The sequence below is a fragment of the Tiliqua scincoides genome, chromosome 2 (assembly GCF_035046505.1).
Source record: "Tiliqua scincoides isolate rTilSci1 chromosome 2, rTilSci1.hap2, whole genome shotgun sequence".
NCBI lineage: Eukaryota > Metazoa > Chordata > Lepidosauria > Squamata > Scincidae > Tiliqua > Tiliqua scincoides.
In genome coordinates, this window is record NC_089822.1 from 78,665,606 (window position 1) to 78,685,503 (window position 19,898).

At 43.4% G+C, this 19,898-nt stretch overlaps 1 protein-coding gene across 1 annotated transcript; it reads left to right on the forward strand.

Moving 5' to 3' along the window:
- Positions 1 to 2,037: 2,037 nt before the first annotated feature.
- Positions 2,038 to 19,536, forward strand: SNAPC3 (small nuclear RNA activating complex polypeptide 3). Its single transcript, XM_066616661.1, has 9 exons — positions 2,038 to 2,266; positions 4,542 to 4,616; positions 5,242 to 5,326; positions 11,018 to 11,122; positions 11,973 to 12,122; positions 15,809 to 15,891; positions 16,927 to 17,091; positions 17,861 to 17,968; positions 18,757 to 19,536. Exons 1-9 carry the CDS (start codon positions 2,040 to 2,042, stop codon positions 18,902 to 18,904), a joined length of 1,146 nt encoding a protein of 381 aa, XP_066472758.1. The 5' UTR covers positions 2,038 to 2,039; the 3' UTR covers positions 18,905 to 19,536.
- The last annotated feature ends 362 nt before the right edge of the window (positions 19,537 to 19,898 follow it).

A 19,898-nucleotide genomic window follows, 5' to 3' on the forward strand; every position in this document is an offset into this window, starting at 1 on the left:
GTAGTACCAGCCCCAAATATAACCCATTTTCCTTACCTGTATCTGTACCTGTATCTTACCTGTATCTGAAGGATGCCAACAACATCTGAAATAAATAAAATATTTAATTTAAAAAAAAAGCAACCAATGGGTGCAATCAGTCACAGTACTATATTATTCATTTTTAAATGTAGCTTGGATATTTCTTAATATTCCTGACTGGTTTCAAACATCTGTATTCTTTCTCAGGGAAAATAGAAACTGATACAGAATTATTAAGAAAATATACTTAAATGCAAAGCCAAATCGCCCTACTTATGACTAAGCCTTAAAAAAAAATAGTTTGCATGCATGGGTAAGCTCTCTTTCTCTAAGGAGCTGGGTGTATTTTAGTTCTTCCAAAACTTGTCTCTCCAGCCTCACTCTCTTCTAAAATTATATTTCTAACCTAAACACATTTTGCGCTGGCTGCTTTCAACTACAATAATAAATAGGGTGACCAGATACAAAGGGGGGCAGAGTGCCTGTACCTTTAACCATTGTCTAGAAGAGAGAATTTTGGCAAGTGCAGCTCAACATTGTTATGCAGGACCAAAGAGACTACTGACACCAACAAAAGGTTTAAGGCCTTTATTGTTCAGAATGGAATCTTAACCAAATGAAAACACAACCTAGTTCCAAATTCCCTGAGGACCTGAGGCAGTCAGCACTATGCAGGCAGGAGGCAGCAGGACTTGAGGCAAAGGGGCTGAGTGATTGCTCCCTGGTTCTCTGTGTGGCTCTTCCAGGGGCTCCTTGCTGCAACTCTCTCCTCGCTCAGGTTTCAGCTCTCAGCAGCATGGTCTCTCCCAGCTCAGTCTTGAAGCTCCTCTCAGCAAGGCTTCCCTGGTGGTCTATTCAAGCCCAGTCTTGTGCAGCCCCTTTTATAGGCCTCTGCACGCAGCAGCCTCTATCTTCCCTCCACGGGTACTGCAGCCTCCTCTCCTGCAGCAGTTTTCCCTCAGGTCCTCCTCAGTCAAACTCAACTTTTTTACACATAACAACATGGAATGGTCAAAAACCTGCAACTGGCAAAATTCCCTCTTCTATGTAAGTGGGAACATTGCCAGGTGCAGCTTTTTCTGCAGGGTAGGTTTTCGGAAACTGTGGTTCGGGACCCACCTGATCTGATTTTTGGTGGGTTGCCCAAGGGTGTTGGAAAGATAACTTTTTGCCTCAAGCCCTATTCAAAAATCAGATACTGCAGATGTTAATGCTGGTAGATGCTAGATGCTACCCCTGCTAACTGGGTAAGAGGCACTTTTTCAAGTGGGGGCTCCTCTTTTTAGCAGGGGGACAGTAACCGGTTTGCCTCACCTCACTTCAGTGTCTTTTCTAGTGGCTGTCGGCTGGTGTTCTTTTGCATCTTTTTAGATTGTGAGCCCTTTTGGGACAGGGAGCCATTCGTTATTTGATTTTTCTCTGTAAACCGCTTTGTGAACTTTTTGTTGAAAAGTGGTATATAAATACTGTTAATAATAATAAGAATTAATTGTTATCCTGCAAAGAGCTCAGCTCCTGCAGTTTGCAAGTATGCATAAATATAGGGAGATAAATGTTTGAACATCTTTTTTTCTGGTCATTATTACTTATAAATAAATATATAAAATATTTCTTTCTAGATCTCCTATTTTACAGCCCAAGCCTATGCATGCCTACTCAGAAGTCAGTCCCATTTGAGTCAATGGGGCTTACTCCCAGGAAAGTGTGGACAGGATTGGGCTGCTAAAGTCTTACTTTTAATACTTATAAATAAAACATTATTTCTTTCAAGATCTCCTTTTTACAAAGTCTGCTAAACCGAGGTGGGTCCTGAAAGAGTGTCCTCTGGAAAAGTGGGTCCAGGCGCTCCAAAGTTTGAGAGCCACTGCACTGCCCTAGTAAAGAAGGTCTGTGAAGGCAGCCACTTCCTTGCAGTGCTGGGCTTCCCAAGAGCAGAAGAAGCAGGAACTACAAATCCCACAACCCACCGCGCAGCCCTGGCCCGGAGTGTTTTGCGGCTGCTTTAGAGCGTGGTGAAGATGGCTGGGAGCGGCGGGGGGTCTCAGGACAACGTTCCACAGTACGGGACGGAGGACTTGTACAGTCGCGCGCTGCACGTGGGCGCCTTCGGGGCTCTGTGGAGGGAGGCGCTGGGCCAGGAGGACCTCTCTCTGCAGCAGGCGCTGCCGGTGGACGATGATGCTGCGGTGGCCCAGGACTTCAGCTGCCCGCCGGAGGTTGCTGCCGAGCTGAGGGCTGTGTGCAGGTAGCTGCTGAGGAAGCCCGTGCCAGGCTGCGCACCGAGTGCCCAGCTGGTTAAGCCTGCAGTCCTGTGCACGCTTACTTGGGAATAGCAATGCACTCCTCGGCATGTCTACTCGGAAGTAAGTCCCAGGGAGTCTAGGGGGACTTACTCCCAGGTCAGTGTGTATAGGATGGTGGCCTGCCTCCCACTGAATTCAGTGGCGCTTCTTTCTGAGTAAGCGTGCATAAGACTCCAGTTGTAAAACTGCAATCCTAAGCCTATGTTCTGCAGTGCATACCTGCATTTCCTCAGGAAAAATGATACACCGAGTCCGAGGGTGTGCACAGATGTGCAGCCTTCCAAATAAGACTGAAGTAGAATTAAAAGGAAGTAAAGTGCATCTGGATCAGGCAGAAATCTTTCATTTGATCTGGCATGGGTTTCATGTTCGTAGGTGGCAACTTCCCTGGAGATGGCCCCTTGGTTTTCTTAGGAAAATCTCTTTGCCATCTTGCCCAGGGCTCTCCTGACTCACCCCTTTCCAGCCAGGGGAACCAGCCAGGCATACCCTGGCTGGTTCCTAGGAATGCATTTTTAAAAAAAGCTATTTTAAGCATCTCTTAAAATGTTCTTTTTTTAATCTCTGGTTAAGCACCCCTGCAATTTCATGATAGGACTTTGGGTGGAGGAGACAGTCACTGGCATAAAGGAGAGTCTTCCAGGTCTGCCATGAAACTGCAGTGGAATGTGGATGCACCCCTTCCAGGCATACAACTATGCTGATGGTCTTTGACAGCAAATTTATGTGATATGTGACAAGACTGTTTGTTGCATATGTAGCATGTTTTGTGTGGCAAAAACTGTAATGCATGCCACAGAAATGCCCTAGAGTCTAAAAGTCATTAGAGGTTTCAGTCGCCAGACAAGCCAGAACTGCTGCTGGAAATGATGTGTGCCTCTTCCTCTCTGTTAGTGCCACAGTGTATGCTCCTCTGCTTTCTGCAGCAGCCAATGATATGGGGTAAGGGAAAGACCAAGGTGATGATGTTGGAGTACAGATCTTGAGAGCCAGGTGGAAGGATGCTGTCTTCAGTGGCAGCACCTTTATTTCTCATCACATGTAGGCCTTGTTCTCACAAATTATTTTTCACATGATGATCTTTTGTGGGGGGGGGGGGGGAGGAAGCTGTTAGCAGGAATTTCGACGTCTCTGGCCAACAGACCAAGCCTATGCATGTTTACACAGAAGACAGCCCTGTTGAGTTAGATGGTGCTTATTCCCAAGTAAGAGTTCACATGTGCTTCTAAACACAAAGGATTATGCTCTAGAACAGTGCTTCCCAAAGTCCTATAAGGGAGTAGGGAACACTGTAAGTTGTTGCAGGAGAGAGGGGAAGACAGCAGTGTGATCCCCAAGGTCACGCTGCTGCTGGAGACGGGAGGGGGGTCTTCTTCTTACTTGCAGTTGGCGCTGCAGCCTGGGGGGTGCAGGGACACCTCCACAGGGCTCCCCATACCTTCAAAACTGTAAAAAAAAAAAAAGGTCACTTCTGGTTTTCATGATCAAACTAGAAGTACCTGGTTTTTTTTTCTTTTTTACAGTTTTGCAGGCACAGGGAGCCCTGTGGAGGGCACCCCAGGACTAGAGAGCTGACTGCAAGTAAGTAGAAAACCCCCTCCCTGCCCCTTAAAGGCACATTGGCCAGTGCTTCCCAGGCTGGTGGATCACAACCCATCAGTTTGGGATCCACTGCTCTAGAATAAACAAAACTCTGTTTCTTGGCTATATTACTTCAGATTGCAGGTGCAGGTTCATAATATTGATGCATCTGCTTTGCATGCAAAAGGTCCCAGATTCAGTCTCTGGTATCTCCAGGTAGGTCTGGGAAAGACTGTTCTCTGAAGAGTCACTGCCATTCAGTGTCCACAATACAAAACAAGATGGACCAATAGTCTGGCCTCATATAAGGTAGTTTCCTGTGTTCATGGCAGCCTGGTTTGACCTGGTCCACTTGGAAAAGCGTCCTCACTTTCTTTTTGTGAGAACTAGGCCGTAGGTGAGAAATCGGCCATAGACACCCTTAGAGTAAATGAAGCATCTGTGTTTTTAACAAAGAAAGTCTGTGGTGTAGCCACATATCTAGCCTGTAATCACGAAGACATTTTCAGGGCAGCTTCTTGGGTTTGTTTTCTGCACAACCACACAATTATTTCTTGATGAAGTGCTCTTGCTAAGTGTTTTACATGACAACTTAACATCTGAAATGCAACCACTGGAATGTGTGTTTGTTCCTAGTGCTGATGCCTTGAAGAGCTCTGACAAAGAGGATACAGAGGTTATACCTGAAGACACTCGCTTAGTAACTCTTGGGTATGTGTAATTTTGGTCTAATAACAATCCTGATCTGTACTTTAATTGTGCTGCAGCTGTGAAGCATGTTTTGCTTGGACTGAAGCATGTTTTGCTAGGACAGAAACAGCTGCATTCTCCCATGCTTCAGTCATGCTCACCCATGCGTCAGTCATGGGTGAGTGGGAGGCAACTGCATAGGTCCTGGTCAAGAATCGGCACATAGTGCCTCTTGAGGTTGAGACGCAAATGATTGTTCTCCTGTGCACCTAGTTTGACATCCACATGTGATCTCATCTGCATAGGAGCTGTTCATGGGAAAATGGCTCCTGTTGGGGTCATGTTTAAAGAGTCCCTCTGTGGCTTCAACATTTCCAGGAATGTTACATCTCTATATTTTCTGTTGCCTAAAGAAAATTCATACCGTAAAAAAAATAGGTTCCAAGAAGCCACCCATTTTCTTGTCTTGTTTCAGATGCCCCTTTCCCGAGGCATTTGGTTCAGTGAGATGTGTTCTCATTGAATATATTTGCATTTCTGTTTCATTTCTAGGTCCTGCATTAACCTTGGCACTGAATTTTGCATAGTACATTTTGGCTCATGTTTTCACCTTTTCTCTCCCCTTCTCACTCTCCCTATTCTATAGAATTAGGAAGAAGGCTCTGAAGAGGAGAGAAGAAAGAATAATTATAGATCGTGCATGTAGACAAGAAACGTTTCTTTATGAGATGGTAAGTTCCCTTGATCCTAGCCTATGCTCTCAAGATGATGGGGAAGCTAATCGGAGTACAAAATAATTGTTAAATATCCTGAGCTTAAAGTACAGAATGGGTACCATGCCAGTGGGAATGTGTTGATTGCCGTTGAAGCAGACTGCACTCTTGGGAACTGTGCAGCTTACTCCCAGTGGGAAGAGTTCACCCTACCCTGAGTTGGTTTAAGATATGAAGCAAGTGTAGCTGACTCTTGCATTTTTTGTTGCTAAGCATGACTCTGAAACACAAGGCTGTTTTCACACATTATGTATATGCAAATTTTTTTATTGTACCTTACCCTTGCTCCAGGGACAAGATGGTATATGTCAGGTCTGTTCCATTTTATCCTCCCAGCAAAGCTATGAGAAAGTGAACTTGCTGAGATGAGCAGCAATTTGACCTTGGATCTCCCTGGTTCAAGTATAGTGCACTGTCCATTTAGAATGTAAGATCTATTGGATCAGACTGGAGGTCCATATGGTCCAGCATTCTGTTTACCATAGGGGCTTGACAGATGCTTCTAGGAAGCCCATGAGCTGGGCCTGAAGGTCTCTTCCTTCCCCCCCCTCCCCCAAATGTGGTTATGAGTGGCATGCTGTCTTTGAACCTGTTAGATCAGTGGTTCTCAAACTTTGAGGGAACTTTACTCCCTCAGTAAGTTCTTGCGGGGGAGGGGCTAGGGCAGTTACATGATCTCCAAGTTTGTGTCGCTAAGGGGATGCGAGGGGGGGGTGCTTTTGACTGATATGTAGGCAGGGCTGCAGCAAGCTGCAGGAGGTGTGGGGAGCCTTACGCAGCCTTCTGCAGCACTCCCCAAGGCTTGGAACATTCACTAAAAGCGGACACAAAGCACCTCCTGCAAAACGGAAGTGCTTTGCACTCGCTTTTAGTGAATGTTCCAAGCTTTGGGGAGCGCTGTGGAGGTCTACCTCCTGCAGCCTGCTGCAGCCCTGCCTATATAATGTCAGTGTAAAGCACCCCCTCTCGCCTCTCCATATGGACATGATCCTGGGGATCATTTCCCTGCCTCTCCCCTTCCCCTACCCCTTAAAGGGACAGGGGAACCTTTACACCAACTGGTGGGTTGCAACCCACCAGTTTGAGAACCACTGTAGTAGATCCATTCAACCAGCATGACTAATAGTTACAGATAAACTTAGATTGATTATAAGAGGTTAGACAGATCCATTGAGGGTAAGTCTGTCTTGTGGTGGTAGGTCTTCTGAGCACACAAGTACACTGTGTTGATTGTGTGTGTTTTAACCATACTTTCCAAATGTATTAATAGAGCTTTTATTTGTCCTTCTTTCTAAACTAAAAAGCATTGAATCCTTTAGCATTTTCTTTTCAAGAAGGTGCTTCAAACCCTTGTTCAATTGGTTGCACCTTTTTCCAGCTCTATGTTATGCTTTTTGAAAAGAGGTAACCAGGATTTTACGTAGCATTCTAAATGCAGCCACACCATACACTTGTATCAAGGTATTATGATACTGGTTATTTTATTTTCGGTCCTTTTCCTAATAATCCTGATCCACAGACTTTGCCTTTTGGCTTGACATTTTCATGGAGTTATCCATTGTGACCCCCAAGATCTTTCTTGGTACATTGCCAGTTCAAACCCCATCAGTTACAATGCACTGGCTTTTGAACAGTTGTGGACAGTGCTGCTGCATGTGTTTACATGGAAACAGCTAAGCACATTCCTTATCAAGTTGTTGTTCTCTGTGCATTCCAATCTATGATCTTGTGAATTCCAAAAAAATCTCCACATTTTGTTTTCTTCTAATGTTAGTATTAATGTTCTACTGCAGCAAGGTTTGTTTGTTGTCATACAATGTACATATTTACTCAGATGTAAGTCCCACTCTATTCAGTAGGATTTGGTCCCTAGTAAATATGTTCAGAATATTGCAACTTTAGGGCAGAGGTGTCGATTATAAGGCCTGTGGGATGGATATGGCTCAGTGAAGCCCTTTATCTGGTCTTTATCTCAGTGAAGCCCCGTGATAATTGGACTCTCCCAGTACCACCACCATCAGCTGCTGAATTGTGAAGTAACGGTTTAGGACAAGGGTGTCAAACTCGTTTCATACAGAGGGCCGAAGGTAGCATTCAGGGTGCCTGCTGAGGGCCAGAAATGATGTCATCAAGCAGAAAGTGACATCATCAAGCAGCTGATGGCCAGAAATCAGCACCTTGCTCTCACGTAGAACTTCATAACTGCAAATGACAGAAGAGAAAATACGCAAATCTTGATCATATTTCACAATATGGGAAAGCCCAATTTTCATGTGGGCTGCTGTTTCAGTGTTGCTCAGCACTGCTCAACAGCTGAAAGCCTGAGGGCCAGATAAAAAGTTTCCAGGGGCTGCATCTGGCCTTATGTTTGACACCCCTGGTTTAGGAGAAGTGGCCCTGATGAAAGAGTGGTGTTGGGAGAGCCCAGTTAGCATGCGGGTCACCCTTTCAGCAGCACTAAGGTGTCACTGCTGAAAGCGTGGCCCACGTGATAATTGGGCTATCCCAGTGCCTTCCTTTCAGTAGCACTGCCTCTGCTGAGGTGCTGGGAGGGAGAGACAGAAAGACATCTTGGAAGGCAAGAATTGGTATGGGGAAAGAGGCAGACCAAGAGGCGTAAGAAAGAGAGAAGCTGTGTGTGCACTGGGAAAGCCCAGCTATCATGCAGGGAGCATCTCTCAGCTACTGAGCTGTGAAGTGACACTTCAGCGGAAATGGTGCTGCTAAAAGGCAGCCTGCCTGATAACTGGGCTCTCCCGTATCTTGAAAATATGTTCAGGATTTGTGTATTTTCTTTCATTTGCAGCTAACAAGTTCCTAAGTGAGAAAAAGATGCTTATTGCTGATCATCATCTGCCTAATGACATCACTTCTGGCTTTCATTAAATGCCATGAATGTTATTCCGTCCTCTGTATGAAATGAGTTTGGCACCTTGCTTTTGGGTGTCTTTCAGAGGAGGTGCAAAAGAAACCTCTTCTTGCTCTCTGTAATCTCCGGACATGATATTCTACTATTTAGAAACCAAGGCAGCACCCAGGATCTTGAAAGAAAGGAGTTGACATGGCTAATTACAGGGTGTGGTTGGCCATAGCAGCTCATTATCTTGGTCTGGTTGCTAAGTAAGATTAGATCTATTCCCAGGATCCCACGTTCCTGGGTTCAGCCTCTCTTAGGGCTTGGAGCCAATTTCTCCACCTAGCAAATTTCCCCATTCACGTAGAGACTTTGTCCTATGAAACACCTTTACACAAAGTTATTGTGTTTGTCTTAGGTTTGGCTGTCCTGGAGAGATGATGTTTGAAAAACCTGCATATTTCCTTAGCTCAAATAATCCATGCAAAGGGTATGGTATAAAGCTTTTTGGAGTCCTAGAGCCATTGTATTGATTCCACTTGCTAATTTAAAAAGAAAAATGTTAAGTGCAAACACATTTTTTTTTAGAGGTTGCTCATTTCTATACATCAGGACTGTTAAGGATGTCCAATTCCATGCATGCTTAAAAAAATGGAACAATTACACAGGATAACTTGGGTCTTAATCATGAAATGATGTAAGCTAGATGGACTTGGTCGGGCCTAGATATTGGACCTTTTTTAACTTTACAGATAGAATAGCATCATTGGACTATTTTGGCGGAAAATATGTTAAAACTGTAAGAAATATTTATAAAGATGAGACAGCCTACAAAGCCAAACAAGTCACCTGTGCTACTGTTTATTTCGGTTCCGAACATACAGTATTTGCTTCAGAAATTCTTGATTTGTATCTGGGTGCACTAGTACTCAATGAAGACAAATTCATCAGAACCATTCCCTATCTCATCCAGCTTGCTGTCTGTTCCAGAACAGTATAGCAGAGATTAAGTGGTAACCTCACCCCAGCTTCGCATCTCCCTACCTGGATCCCACTATTTTGGACAACTTCCAGCTAGTCTCAGTTTTTGACCCATGTGATTGAGTGGGTAGTGGCATTTCAGCTCCAGAGGGTCTTGGAGGAAGCTGATTATCTAGATCCGTTCCATTCTGGCTTCAGGCCAGGTTTTGGAGTGGAGATAGCCTTGGTTGCCTTGGTGGATGATCTGTGCCAGGGACTGGATGGGGGAGTGTGTCCTTGTTAGTCCTGCTGGACCTTTCTGCAGCGTTTACACCATTGACATTGGTATCCTTCTGGGACAGTTGGGTGGGTTGGGGCTTGGAGGCACCATATTAGGGTGGTTCCACTCCTTCCTTTCTTCCATTCCTAGAAGCTGGTGCTGGGGGATATTTGCTTGGAAACCTGGCCTTTGAGATATGGGTTTTTGCAAGCTTCAATTCTATCCCCATACTGTTTAATATGAAGTCACTGGGAGAGGTCATCCAAACATTTGGATTAGGGAGCCATCAATATGCTGATGACACTCAACTCTTTCCTTTCCACATGATTCCAAGGGGGCAGTCAAGGTCCTGAATCATTGCCTGGAGGCAGTTGGGAGCTGGATGTGGGCAAACAAGCTGGAATTAATCCTGATAGGATAGAAGTTCTCCTGGTCCGGCAGTCCATGATGCAGGGTTTAAACTATTGCTTTGCTCTGAATGAGGTTATGCTACTTCTAAAGGACCAGGTCCGCAGCTTAAAGGTTCTCCTGGGTGCGTAGTTGTTCCTGGGTTCCCAGGTGGCAGCAGTGGTGAGGGGAGCATTTGCTCAATTTCTACTGATCTGACAGCTGCAACCATAGCTGAATTGGTCAGACTTGGCCACAGTGACAAATACCTTAATGGCATCTAGATTACTACTATATGCTCTTTCTGGGGTTGCCTTTGAAGACTGTCCTGAAACTGCAATTAGTGCAGAATGTGGCCATCCCTGTGGTTGTGGGGGCTCATCAGTTTGTTTCAGTCAGGTTGCTGCTTCATCAGCTACACTGGCTGCTGATTGATTTCCAGGAACAATTCAAGTGCTAGTTTTAACTTTAAAGCCCTTTCTGGCTCATAACCAGGGTATTTGAGGAACTGCCTATTTCCATATAACCTGACTCATCCTCTGAGGTCATCCAAGGGGGCCCTTTTAACCATGCTGCTGCTGTTGAAGGAGGTGAGGGGGATGGTGGCGAGGAACAGGGCCTTCTTGGTGGTGGCACTCTGACAGTGGATTTGCTTCATCCTGGAATTAAGAATGGCTCCTTCCTTGGAGACCTTTCTGGGGGGCCGTAAGTCCTTTTTATTTAAGATGGTGTTCAATAGCTGACATGATGGCATTTTAATCAAATGTAATTTTTAACTGCTTTATGTGGTTCATTGGGGCTTGTCTTATTTTAACCATTTTAATTGTTTTTAATGTTTTATTATTGATTTTAATTCTGTAAGCTACCTTGATTGCCCTTATCAGGAGAATGGCAGGGTATAAATCTTTTAAATAAATAAATCTTAATGCAATTAGAGAACATTGTCCTAATAATCTGTTTTTCATTTGGACATCTTCTAATCATGGCCTTTTGGCTTCACCTTTTCTTATGGACAACCACTTAATGTGAATTATACCCTCTGCAAGTTGTTGAATGTGAAGTTAGTTAAATAAAGGAATACATGTGTAGCAAGTGGTTTTTGAGCTCTGATTATTGGAGAAGCATGCATTAAGTATTGTAAAAATGTTCTAATGTCTTGCTTTGTTAGGAGTCTCATATGATTGGAAAGAGGCCCCAGCATCCAGACAACTTAGTGGAAGAGGGAGAACTTCTTTTAACCATCAATTTTTTCTATCCAGTTATATTTCAGAAGGTTAGTGACTCTCTCATCTTGGCTTTCCAAAATGTTGTAATTAAAATACTTTGGATGACAGACATTTGAAGTTTCATCTAGTTTCTCTGTTAACCAATAATTGTTCTTGTCTTGGTAATGCTGGCTGAGCAATTGTGGTGGTGTTGTGTGAAATTGTGTGAAGTTGGAAGAGTTTACTCTTAGAGAAAAATTAGATGCGGAATAAGCAAGTAAATAACTGATGAGCTGTACTCCATTCATTGTAGCCCTAGCCGCCAAGAGCTTAATAAACAGCTTAAAAAATAATAAAAATAAAGGTGGTAAGCACTTGATGGGGATGAGGGAAGGGCAGAGCAGCTTCCAGAGGGATACAGCAGGTAGCAGTGAAATTCTCTGCTTGGAAGTGCCTGGCATCCTTCCCCTGCATTCTCTGTAGCAGGACTGGGGGCAGGTGAGCCTCTGGCACAGGGTCAGAACATATTCTGTTTTAAAGGAGGGAGCATGCTTGAGGGAGGTGAGACCTTTTAAGGAGGAATCTAGCTGGAGGATCACCTGCCACTGCAACAGGCTCAATGGTTGTTGAACATGCCTAAAGTTTTCAGGGGGGGGGGGGAGTTTCTGAATGCAACACACTGATTGTATAATTTCAAACAAGCAGTAGTTCTCTTGCTCTGTGCTAGCTGAGGAAGGCCCTGTTGTGCATCTTGCATGAGATTTGTCTAGAAACTTAGTGGTGGGGGGGAGAGAAGCCTTCTTCTTTGCAGCATAAAAGCTCTAGGGCTGGGGAATTACTACTGAGTAGTAAAGTAGTTGTACATGTTAATAGAAATGTGCTGGCTCTGTTTGTGGTTGATCCTCACTCTCTTTGCAGCATAAGTTCCGGAAGCCATATCAGACCATGTTAGTTCTTGGAAGTCAAAAACTTACCACGGTGAGAGATTCCATTTCCTGTGTCAGTGACCTACAAATTGGTGGGGAGTTCAGCAACCACCCTGACCAAGCACCAGAACATATCAGCAAGGTATTGTCATTTTAGTTTTTAATAGGAATATAATCACCGGTGTTTTTAAAAATAGTGTTTAATTCAGCAGACATTTGGCTAGACCACATTTTAGTTGGAATTGCTAATCTGAAAATGTGCTTCACTTCTCCTGGGGAAACTATATGAGAACAAGTGCTACTTTTTCACTTGCTCAATAAACAAACTGCGGTGAATAGTTCTAATAGAACCAGAAGCACGTTTCTGCATCTGTTTAAATTATTTTCCCCTTTTTGAGATACAGAGAAGCTGCAGTATTTTTCATTGCATATTGTAGATAATACATTGTTGTGTTTGTCTTGTTTGAAGTCATTAAAACTCAATTTTAGCGTGAATGCTGATTTGCTAGGCCAGTGATTCCCAATCTGTGGTCCATGGACCAGGTGATCCGCGAAACCCTGAGAAGTGGTCTGTAAGGTCTCAGAAAAAAAGATAATCGCCTTCTATCACTTCCAGCATCTCACTGAGAAAGTGCTCCCCCATGGACCACCAGAGAGGGTGGAGATCGGACACCCGCAGCTGGCACTTCAAGTTTCTTGCCAGGCGAGTGCTCCCCCTTGGACAACTGAAAAGGGCAGAGAACAGACTGCTTGCAGCCAGCACTGAAGTGTCAGCTGCAGCTGTGAGCAGTCCATTCACTTCTCTTTCTAGTAATCTGTGGGAAAATGCTCACTTGGTAAGCCACTTTCCCACGGACCACCAGAGAGGGTGGAGAGCAGAAAGTTTGCAGACACAGCTGGCACTTCCAGTGTCTCATCAAGCACTTCTTCATGGACTACCAAATTTAATCGTATTTTTTGTGTGCAGAGGGTTGCTTGTGGTCCACAATGATTTCAATTTTTGCCTTGGTGATATGCGAGCTCTTAAAGGTTGGGAATCACCGTTCTAGGTTGACCTCCGTCTTACATGAATATATTGTAGGTTGTGAGTAAAAAAGAGGAAACCAAGGAAATGAAAGGAACCCCCTACAATGTGGTGACCCTCTCTTATATGAAGCAAGGGAAGAACAGTTTCCCTCCCATTGGCTGTTCGCTGGTGTCTCCCTTGTATCTTCAAGACTGTCTGGCTGTGTGGGACATTTTCTCATTTCAGTTGTGAACTGCTTTGTGAACACTTCTGTTGTTGCTGAAAAGTGGTATATTAAATTTTCTAAATCAGCCGTCCCCAAACCTTGGCCTGATGCATCCCCAGATAATCTGTCCAGGTGCAGTGGCGACAAAGCCTTACCGTTCTTGTGCCGCAGCCTCTACTTTTCGCAACTGATCTTTGTCTTAACTTGCACCAGGCAGCCATTTTCACTGCCAATAGCCTCAGCAGGTTCTGTGTTCCGATTTCTGGGGGGGGAAGCAGCTGCCCAGTGCAAGTTGCAACGAAGACCGGCTGTGAAAAGTAGAGACTGGTGTGGAACAGTAAGGCTTCACTACCGCAGCAACTGGGCAGGTTGTTGCATTCAGCCTGTGGACTAGGGTTTGGAGGTTCCTGTTCTAAATGATAATTCTAAATAATATAGCAATTGAGATCAATGAAAAAGTTCATTGGGTTTTGATGATATATTTAGCATTCTAGAACATTTCAGTTATTCTCCATTTCTGGATAAACTTAGTTTATGTTGTTTGCCTTACTTGGACCTGTGTATAGCATGCAATGCAAGGTAACTTGTAAATGATGTTTGAAATTAGAAGCATTTCTTCCAGATATACCTAATACATTCCTAAGTAAGTGGGATGAAAGGAAAAGGGGGGGGGGGAATAGAAGCTGCAGCATTTTAAAAGTCCTTTCATCATTATTGCTTAACTTCTTCATTTTTAATTAACTTACTTTTTGTCTTTTAATGGACCAGATTGACAAACCTCTAGGAAGGTGTCTTTTTTGAAAGTGGAAGAGGATAGCTTCTTTCAGTGTTAAAAAAGAAACAAAAAATCCACCATCTTTACCACAAACGATCATTCAGTGTAGGAAGTAAATGCACTCTGATACTTTTTTCCATCAGCGGTGGGAATTATAAAAGTGTTTTTTTAAGGCAACCTAAGATCTTGTCTACAGCTCTCTGCTTAGTGGGCCATCAGCAGTCTTTTTAAAAAATTTTGGAACGTTCTTTTGTCAGGAGGTTTTGCACATCTCCAGCAGCAAATTTGGATTCAGCATCCTAAGCCAGGAAACTGAGCCTAATTGGCCTGGAGATTGTTGGGAGGGTAAAATGCAAACTGGGGTGCTACCATATATACCAGGGCTTTTCAGTCTTTTTGGGAGGGGGAATGTACTACCTTTGCAACTGACACCAGGTGCAGCAGCAGTGCTCTTGAGTAGGTAACTTGCCCCGCGGTTGTCCTGCAGCCAGGGAGAAACTTCTGTTGCTGCTGACTCCTGATCTCTGTTTTGGTCTGAACCTTCCTTCCCCAATCCATGTCAGTTTTGAAGAGCCAGGGAGCTGCGTACCCTGTCTGGCCCACTGACGCACTACCCCCTCCAGGCACCCTTGCTTTCCGTAGAGTTGGCCAGGCAGGGCAGCATGTATTCACCGTGACCCTAAGGTCCAGGGCCATCTGCCACACCTTGATCAAAACACTGGTAATTTAAAAAAAAATGAAGAACCCAAACATTAGGTTATTTGGAATAACCTAACAAGAAATGATACATAAAGTAATGAGCAACAATAACAAATATAGAATATTAATAAGATCCAATAAAATGTTTTTAATTTATAATATTTGCACCAATCTTTTTCACTTTGCAAGTTTTTAAGCGTTTTACTGGCTATGTTTTTTGTCTGGATTATGGCTGATGTCATGCATACACAGCCAATTCCCTCTGCCCACTCCCATTACTAAAGACCCATGAGTCTAAATGAATAGTTAAATAGGGAAATAGAAAATGTAAGATTTGCTTTGCCAAACTTTGGGATGTCATAGAGGCTGGATTGGGGCAGGCATTCTCATGGCTAGAGGTTGCTTGATCTTTGTTTGTTTTGTTGGCCTTTAGGGGAAGGGGCTTAGCTGAATGGTACAGCACACATTTTGCTTGCAGAAGGTCTTTCGTTGAATCCCTAGGATCTCCAGAATTGGCCGGGAGAGTCCCCAGTCTGAAACCATGTAAAACGGTCTGTTGACAGTACTGTGTTAGAGGAATGTATGGTCTGATTCATGATACAGCAGCTTTCTACATTCCTAACTGAGACTGAAATGTGTCCTCAGTGGTAGAGTTTCTTGGATTCACCCTTGCCACTGAAGCTAGATGTAGGAGATGTTAACTGGCTGACATGGTCTACTTCTCTCTTTGAACAGTATCCCAAAATGGAGTCTTAGCCTGAGAATGTGAACTACTGGTGGTTGTAGCTTAATCTAAAGGATCTGTCCCAGGATCCTTTGTGCCAGAGTTGCAGAGCATGCTCAGCTGTGGTGGATCTCTGAAGGGATTCCCATAATATCTGTAATTGGGGAGAACAGCCGCTGTCAGTGCCAACAATCTCAATGAATAGGTAGAGAAGAGAGAGGAAAAAATATGGAAAATGTACCAGTTGTGTGTTCAAATTTGACTCATTGGAGGCACTGCTAACATGCTGATCTTGGTTGATTTTTGGGAATTTATACTGGACATGAGGAAAAACGTTGTCTCTTAGGAGACATTAGTTGAGACTAATGCTTTTTCTCTATTTCTTCCCTCTTACCCAGGATCTCTACAAATCTGCTTTCTTTTATTTCGAAGGCACTTTTTACGATGACACAAGGCACTCAGAGTGCAGAGACTTAAGCAGGTAAGGCATTCACATTTGCAAATTCCCATCTTGATGGGGCTGAAGGGCTCTTTAGCAGGGAAGCAGTGCTTTGCAGGGGTGCCATGCTGGTAGAAGATACCAGCAGTTGGAATGTCACCAATCTTGGGCAGGACTCGATGCTATTTTGGCACAATGGGGGTGGTAAGGAGTTATCTGCAGAGGAGGATCCAACTCCCAAGACTGTCTTTCCTCAACATGGCTCGCTTCTGAGCCTGGTGGGAGTGGGTAATAACACTTTTTAAAAAAGAAAATGACCAGGAGGATTTGTGTTTGAGACTTGGGCAGTTGGGGAAGATGGAAGCACCATTCTCTTGCTCATCAATTCTCTCTTGCAAATTTCCCCCTGCCCATGTTTTGTTCATAGTGTCTGCTTATGTGGAATGATGTAGACATACCAGTGGGTGCCTTGCAGTAGTTGTCTTGACCAGGATGCCACCTTCTGAAATCAAGGATTTCAGATTTGCTTAAAGGTAGACAAGGATTTGTTGTCATGGAGATCAGAAAGGCTGGTGGAATCCTAGGGCTCTGTGTGTAATACTGGCTATTTTCCTATGAAAACTGCAGCACTCTTGCCATGATAACATCCTCTTTTCACCTAGTCCATGTACTGTTCTCATAGTAGATCATGTTACTGGACTTATTTTAGAACTTGAGAACATGCTGCCATCTTCAGTCTTGAAACAAAATACCTTTAACCATTGACACAAGTACACTAAGTCCCCTATTTGGGTTCTAGAGTCGGTATTTAAAATCAAAACACACTTAAGTTGAAATGTCTGGTTCTTGCCAGCCCAGCACTAACATGCTTACATGAAAGGACCACTGAAGGATGTGCTGCAACTGCACAAAAGCACAAACACAGTGGTCCATAACATGTAATTATGGGAGCCAGTGTACGTTCCAAATACAGTTTTGATACCTGCTTCTTGACACTTTGTTGGTTCTTTCCCATTGATCAACGAGAGCATAATGAATTTAAGGAAGTACTGATAGTATTGACACCAATAATTTCAGGACAATTATTGAGTGGGCAGAATCTCGTGATAGAGGCTATGCAAACCTTCAGGCTGTCAGAATGGAAGACTACACTTTTAATGACTTGAACATCAAAATTGGCTTCCCATACCTCTACTGCCACCAAGGAGACTGCGAGCACCTTGTTATTATCACAGATATCAGGTAAATCTCTATTCATTGGCAGGGCTTCTTCCACTCTTTCGACTTGGGTTCCTCTACTGTAGCGTGTATCCATCCAGTATTAACACATGCGTCTCACATTGGAAGTGCAGTTTCTTGTACGCAATTTTGTATTGTTCACTGTTGCATAGGAGTATCAGTACATGCAAAAACTGGAGCATTTTTCCACAGTTTAATAGACAGTCTGTTAGAAGAGAGAGAAAACAGGACATCTCTACCTATTCCAAAACTACACACACAGACCAAAGCAGTTGAGTTGTCCTTGATACATCTGTTTGTGATGATGTGGCAGTGGGATGTAGTTGCTACCACAGATCTAATGTGGATCAATGAGGATTCCCAGGTGTGGAGGAGAAAATCTTCTTGGGACTTCATCCACCCTCCTTCAGATCCTATGTGTTTCTGTGGTGAGGGAGAGGAGAACCCAGCAGTATAAGAACATTCGATCCATTGGGACTCTCTTTGTAGTTTATGATTTTGTAAGTGGAGACAAACTGGCTCCTAGCTTGTTTCACTTGCTGGAGAGCACTATTTAAACTAGACCAGTTACATACGCCATTAAGTTACCTTTTTCTTTTCAAGGTGGATATTTAATTCTGCTATAATGGGCATGATATGTATCTTTTTCCCCCCTAGCATTGCACTCTGTAATTTATGTTGTCACCTAACTCATGTTCATAACTCTGCATACCTGTCAGTTGAGTCTTGTGCTCTTTTATTGTGTACTTATTCATTTTTTTATTTTTTCAAGGCTTATTCATAGAGATGATTGTCTGGATAGGAGCTTCTATCCTTTGCTAACCAAGAAGCATTGGCTCTGGACCAAGAAATGCTTTGTATGCAAAATGTACACAGCCAGGTGAGTGACCAGATTCATGCACTTGATCAACTATCACTGTTCCTTTTAAAACTGCGTTTGCCTGTACAGGCACCTGTCTATTTATATGGGGTTTGGATTCCTGAAAATCTGCATATAACAGCATATAAATTAAATTTATTTTTGTCTTAGGATCTGGCAGATGTAAATGGTATAGGTTAGAGGAAAAGTCACCAAGCACTTAATTAACGACTGGCGACTTAAGGAGGGAGGCTATTGGGTGTGGGAGCAAGTTTACTGAAGTTGATGGTGAGAATTTCAGACCATGCAGTCTTTGGGAGAGTTACAATAGTGGTTTTCATTTTTCATTTTTTTTTGTACCCTCTATTTCAGGGAGGTTGATAGTAGATAATGGGTCCTAGACTTTTAATTTGCCAGTGAGTGCGTGAATTCAAATATGATTATCAAACTGTGAAAAACTTATGCGCTGTAGGACCTACAGGCCTTCTGATTTTAAATAGGGTTGTAAACCAAGTCAAGAGTTGTTAGTTGATATACATAATTGCTTGAAAAGCAGTGTGATGTACCGATTAGAACATTATCTCCCAAACATTTTAGAGGCCCCTGCCTGATTTATAAATGTGAAGCGGTGGGGCTATAATGGTGTTTGGGCAGTAGCGCTCTCCCCCCCCCAAATCGTAGCTTGTTTAACCCTTGATGCACACAGACTTATCTGCCCTGTCAGTTTTGCGACCCAACAAAAATTGAGTCATGAACAAAATTGAAAAACGTCATTGAAATGTTAAATGTTTTTGTCTTGAATTCTGTAGATGGGTGACCAACAATGACAGCCTTGCTCCTCAGGACCCCTCTTTCTTCTGTGATGTCTGTTTCCAGATGCTCCATTATGATGCAGAGGGCAACCAATTAGGAGAGTTTCTTGCTTATCCTTATGTTGACCCAGGGATTTTCAACTAAGGCCTTGGAAGAAAGATCTGCTTGTCATCTGTCTCAGTAGCTGTTGGAACATGTAGCATCAAATATTGCTGTTAAGCAGCAGTCATAATGTGTCGTCTCCTCTCCTCCCCAATAGTATGCCCTGTGTGTGTTTTGGTTATTTGCTTTCTTTAATCTTACCAACTATTCAGATGAAGGCACCCAAAAGTGCAGATCATGTTAAGAATTGGATAACAAAATGTAAGGGCAGCATCATTTCTGCATTTAAAGATGTTACCATATTTGCCTTCTAGGTGCCCTTCCTAGAGAATCTTGCTCACTTTCTATCTGAAATTTTATTTCTGCCAGCCTTCATAATATTAACCTAGTACTGCAGGACTAATGGGGATTTCAGGCCCATTGACCTACATTGCCCCTTCAAGGAGGGGAGCTGTCTGTTTGTTTTTTTCCTCCCTGTGAGAGATTAGGCAACTATAAATGGGGATATGTTTCTGCTCCCTGTATTTCTTTTTGGTACTGGACATATTTTTCTACATCTGCCACTCTCCATTGTATTCTGAGGTATTTAAATTATGAGGTCTTATGAGTTTCACATGTAATGTAATCGCTTTTACTGTACTGATGTTTTTATAATTAAATAAGTTCATGGTTCATTTAATATTTGAATTGTTTTCATTCAATTTCTTGGCTCAATAGAATTTCATATTAGAAAGATGGATCCAAAATATTTGGCTGGGTGGTTTTGTTTCTTCTGAATTATGTCAGCTCCATCCTTCTTCCCATTCCCACTGGCCTCCCTGGCCACATCTTTCTAGCTTTCTTTCTACCCTCCAGGAATCCTTAGGCCCTGTGTGAAGCTTCCCCCCCCCCCCCAACAAACCTTGTTTGATCTTCCTTCCCTCAACAACTCCTTGCTCCCTTTACCACTTTCCTTTTCCTTATGCATTCTCCATCCTTCCGGCCTGTCCTACAGTTTAGTTTGCTTCCCTTACTTAATTTAACCCGCTCCTCAGGG

Excerpts from the sequence above, each read along its gene's own strand:
- SNAPC3 (XM_066616661.1), top strand. The coding sequence starts at position 2,040 with ATGGCTGGGAGCGGCGGGGGGTCTCAGGACAACGTTCCACAGTACGGG. Across the intron at positions 5,327-11,017 it reads AAACGTTTCTTTATGAGATG|GAGTCTCATATGATTGGAAA; the intron begins GTAAGTTCCCTT and ends TTGCTTTGTTAG. Across the intron at positions 17,092-17,860 it reads GTTATTATCACAGATATCAG|GCTTATTCATAGAGATGATT; the intron begins GTAAATCTCTAT and ends TATTTTTTCAAG.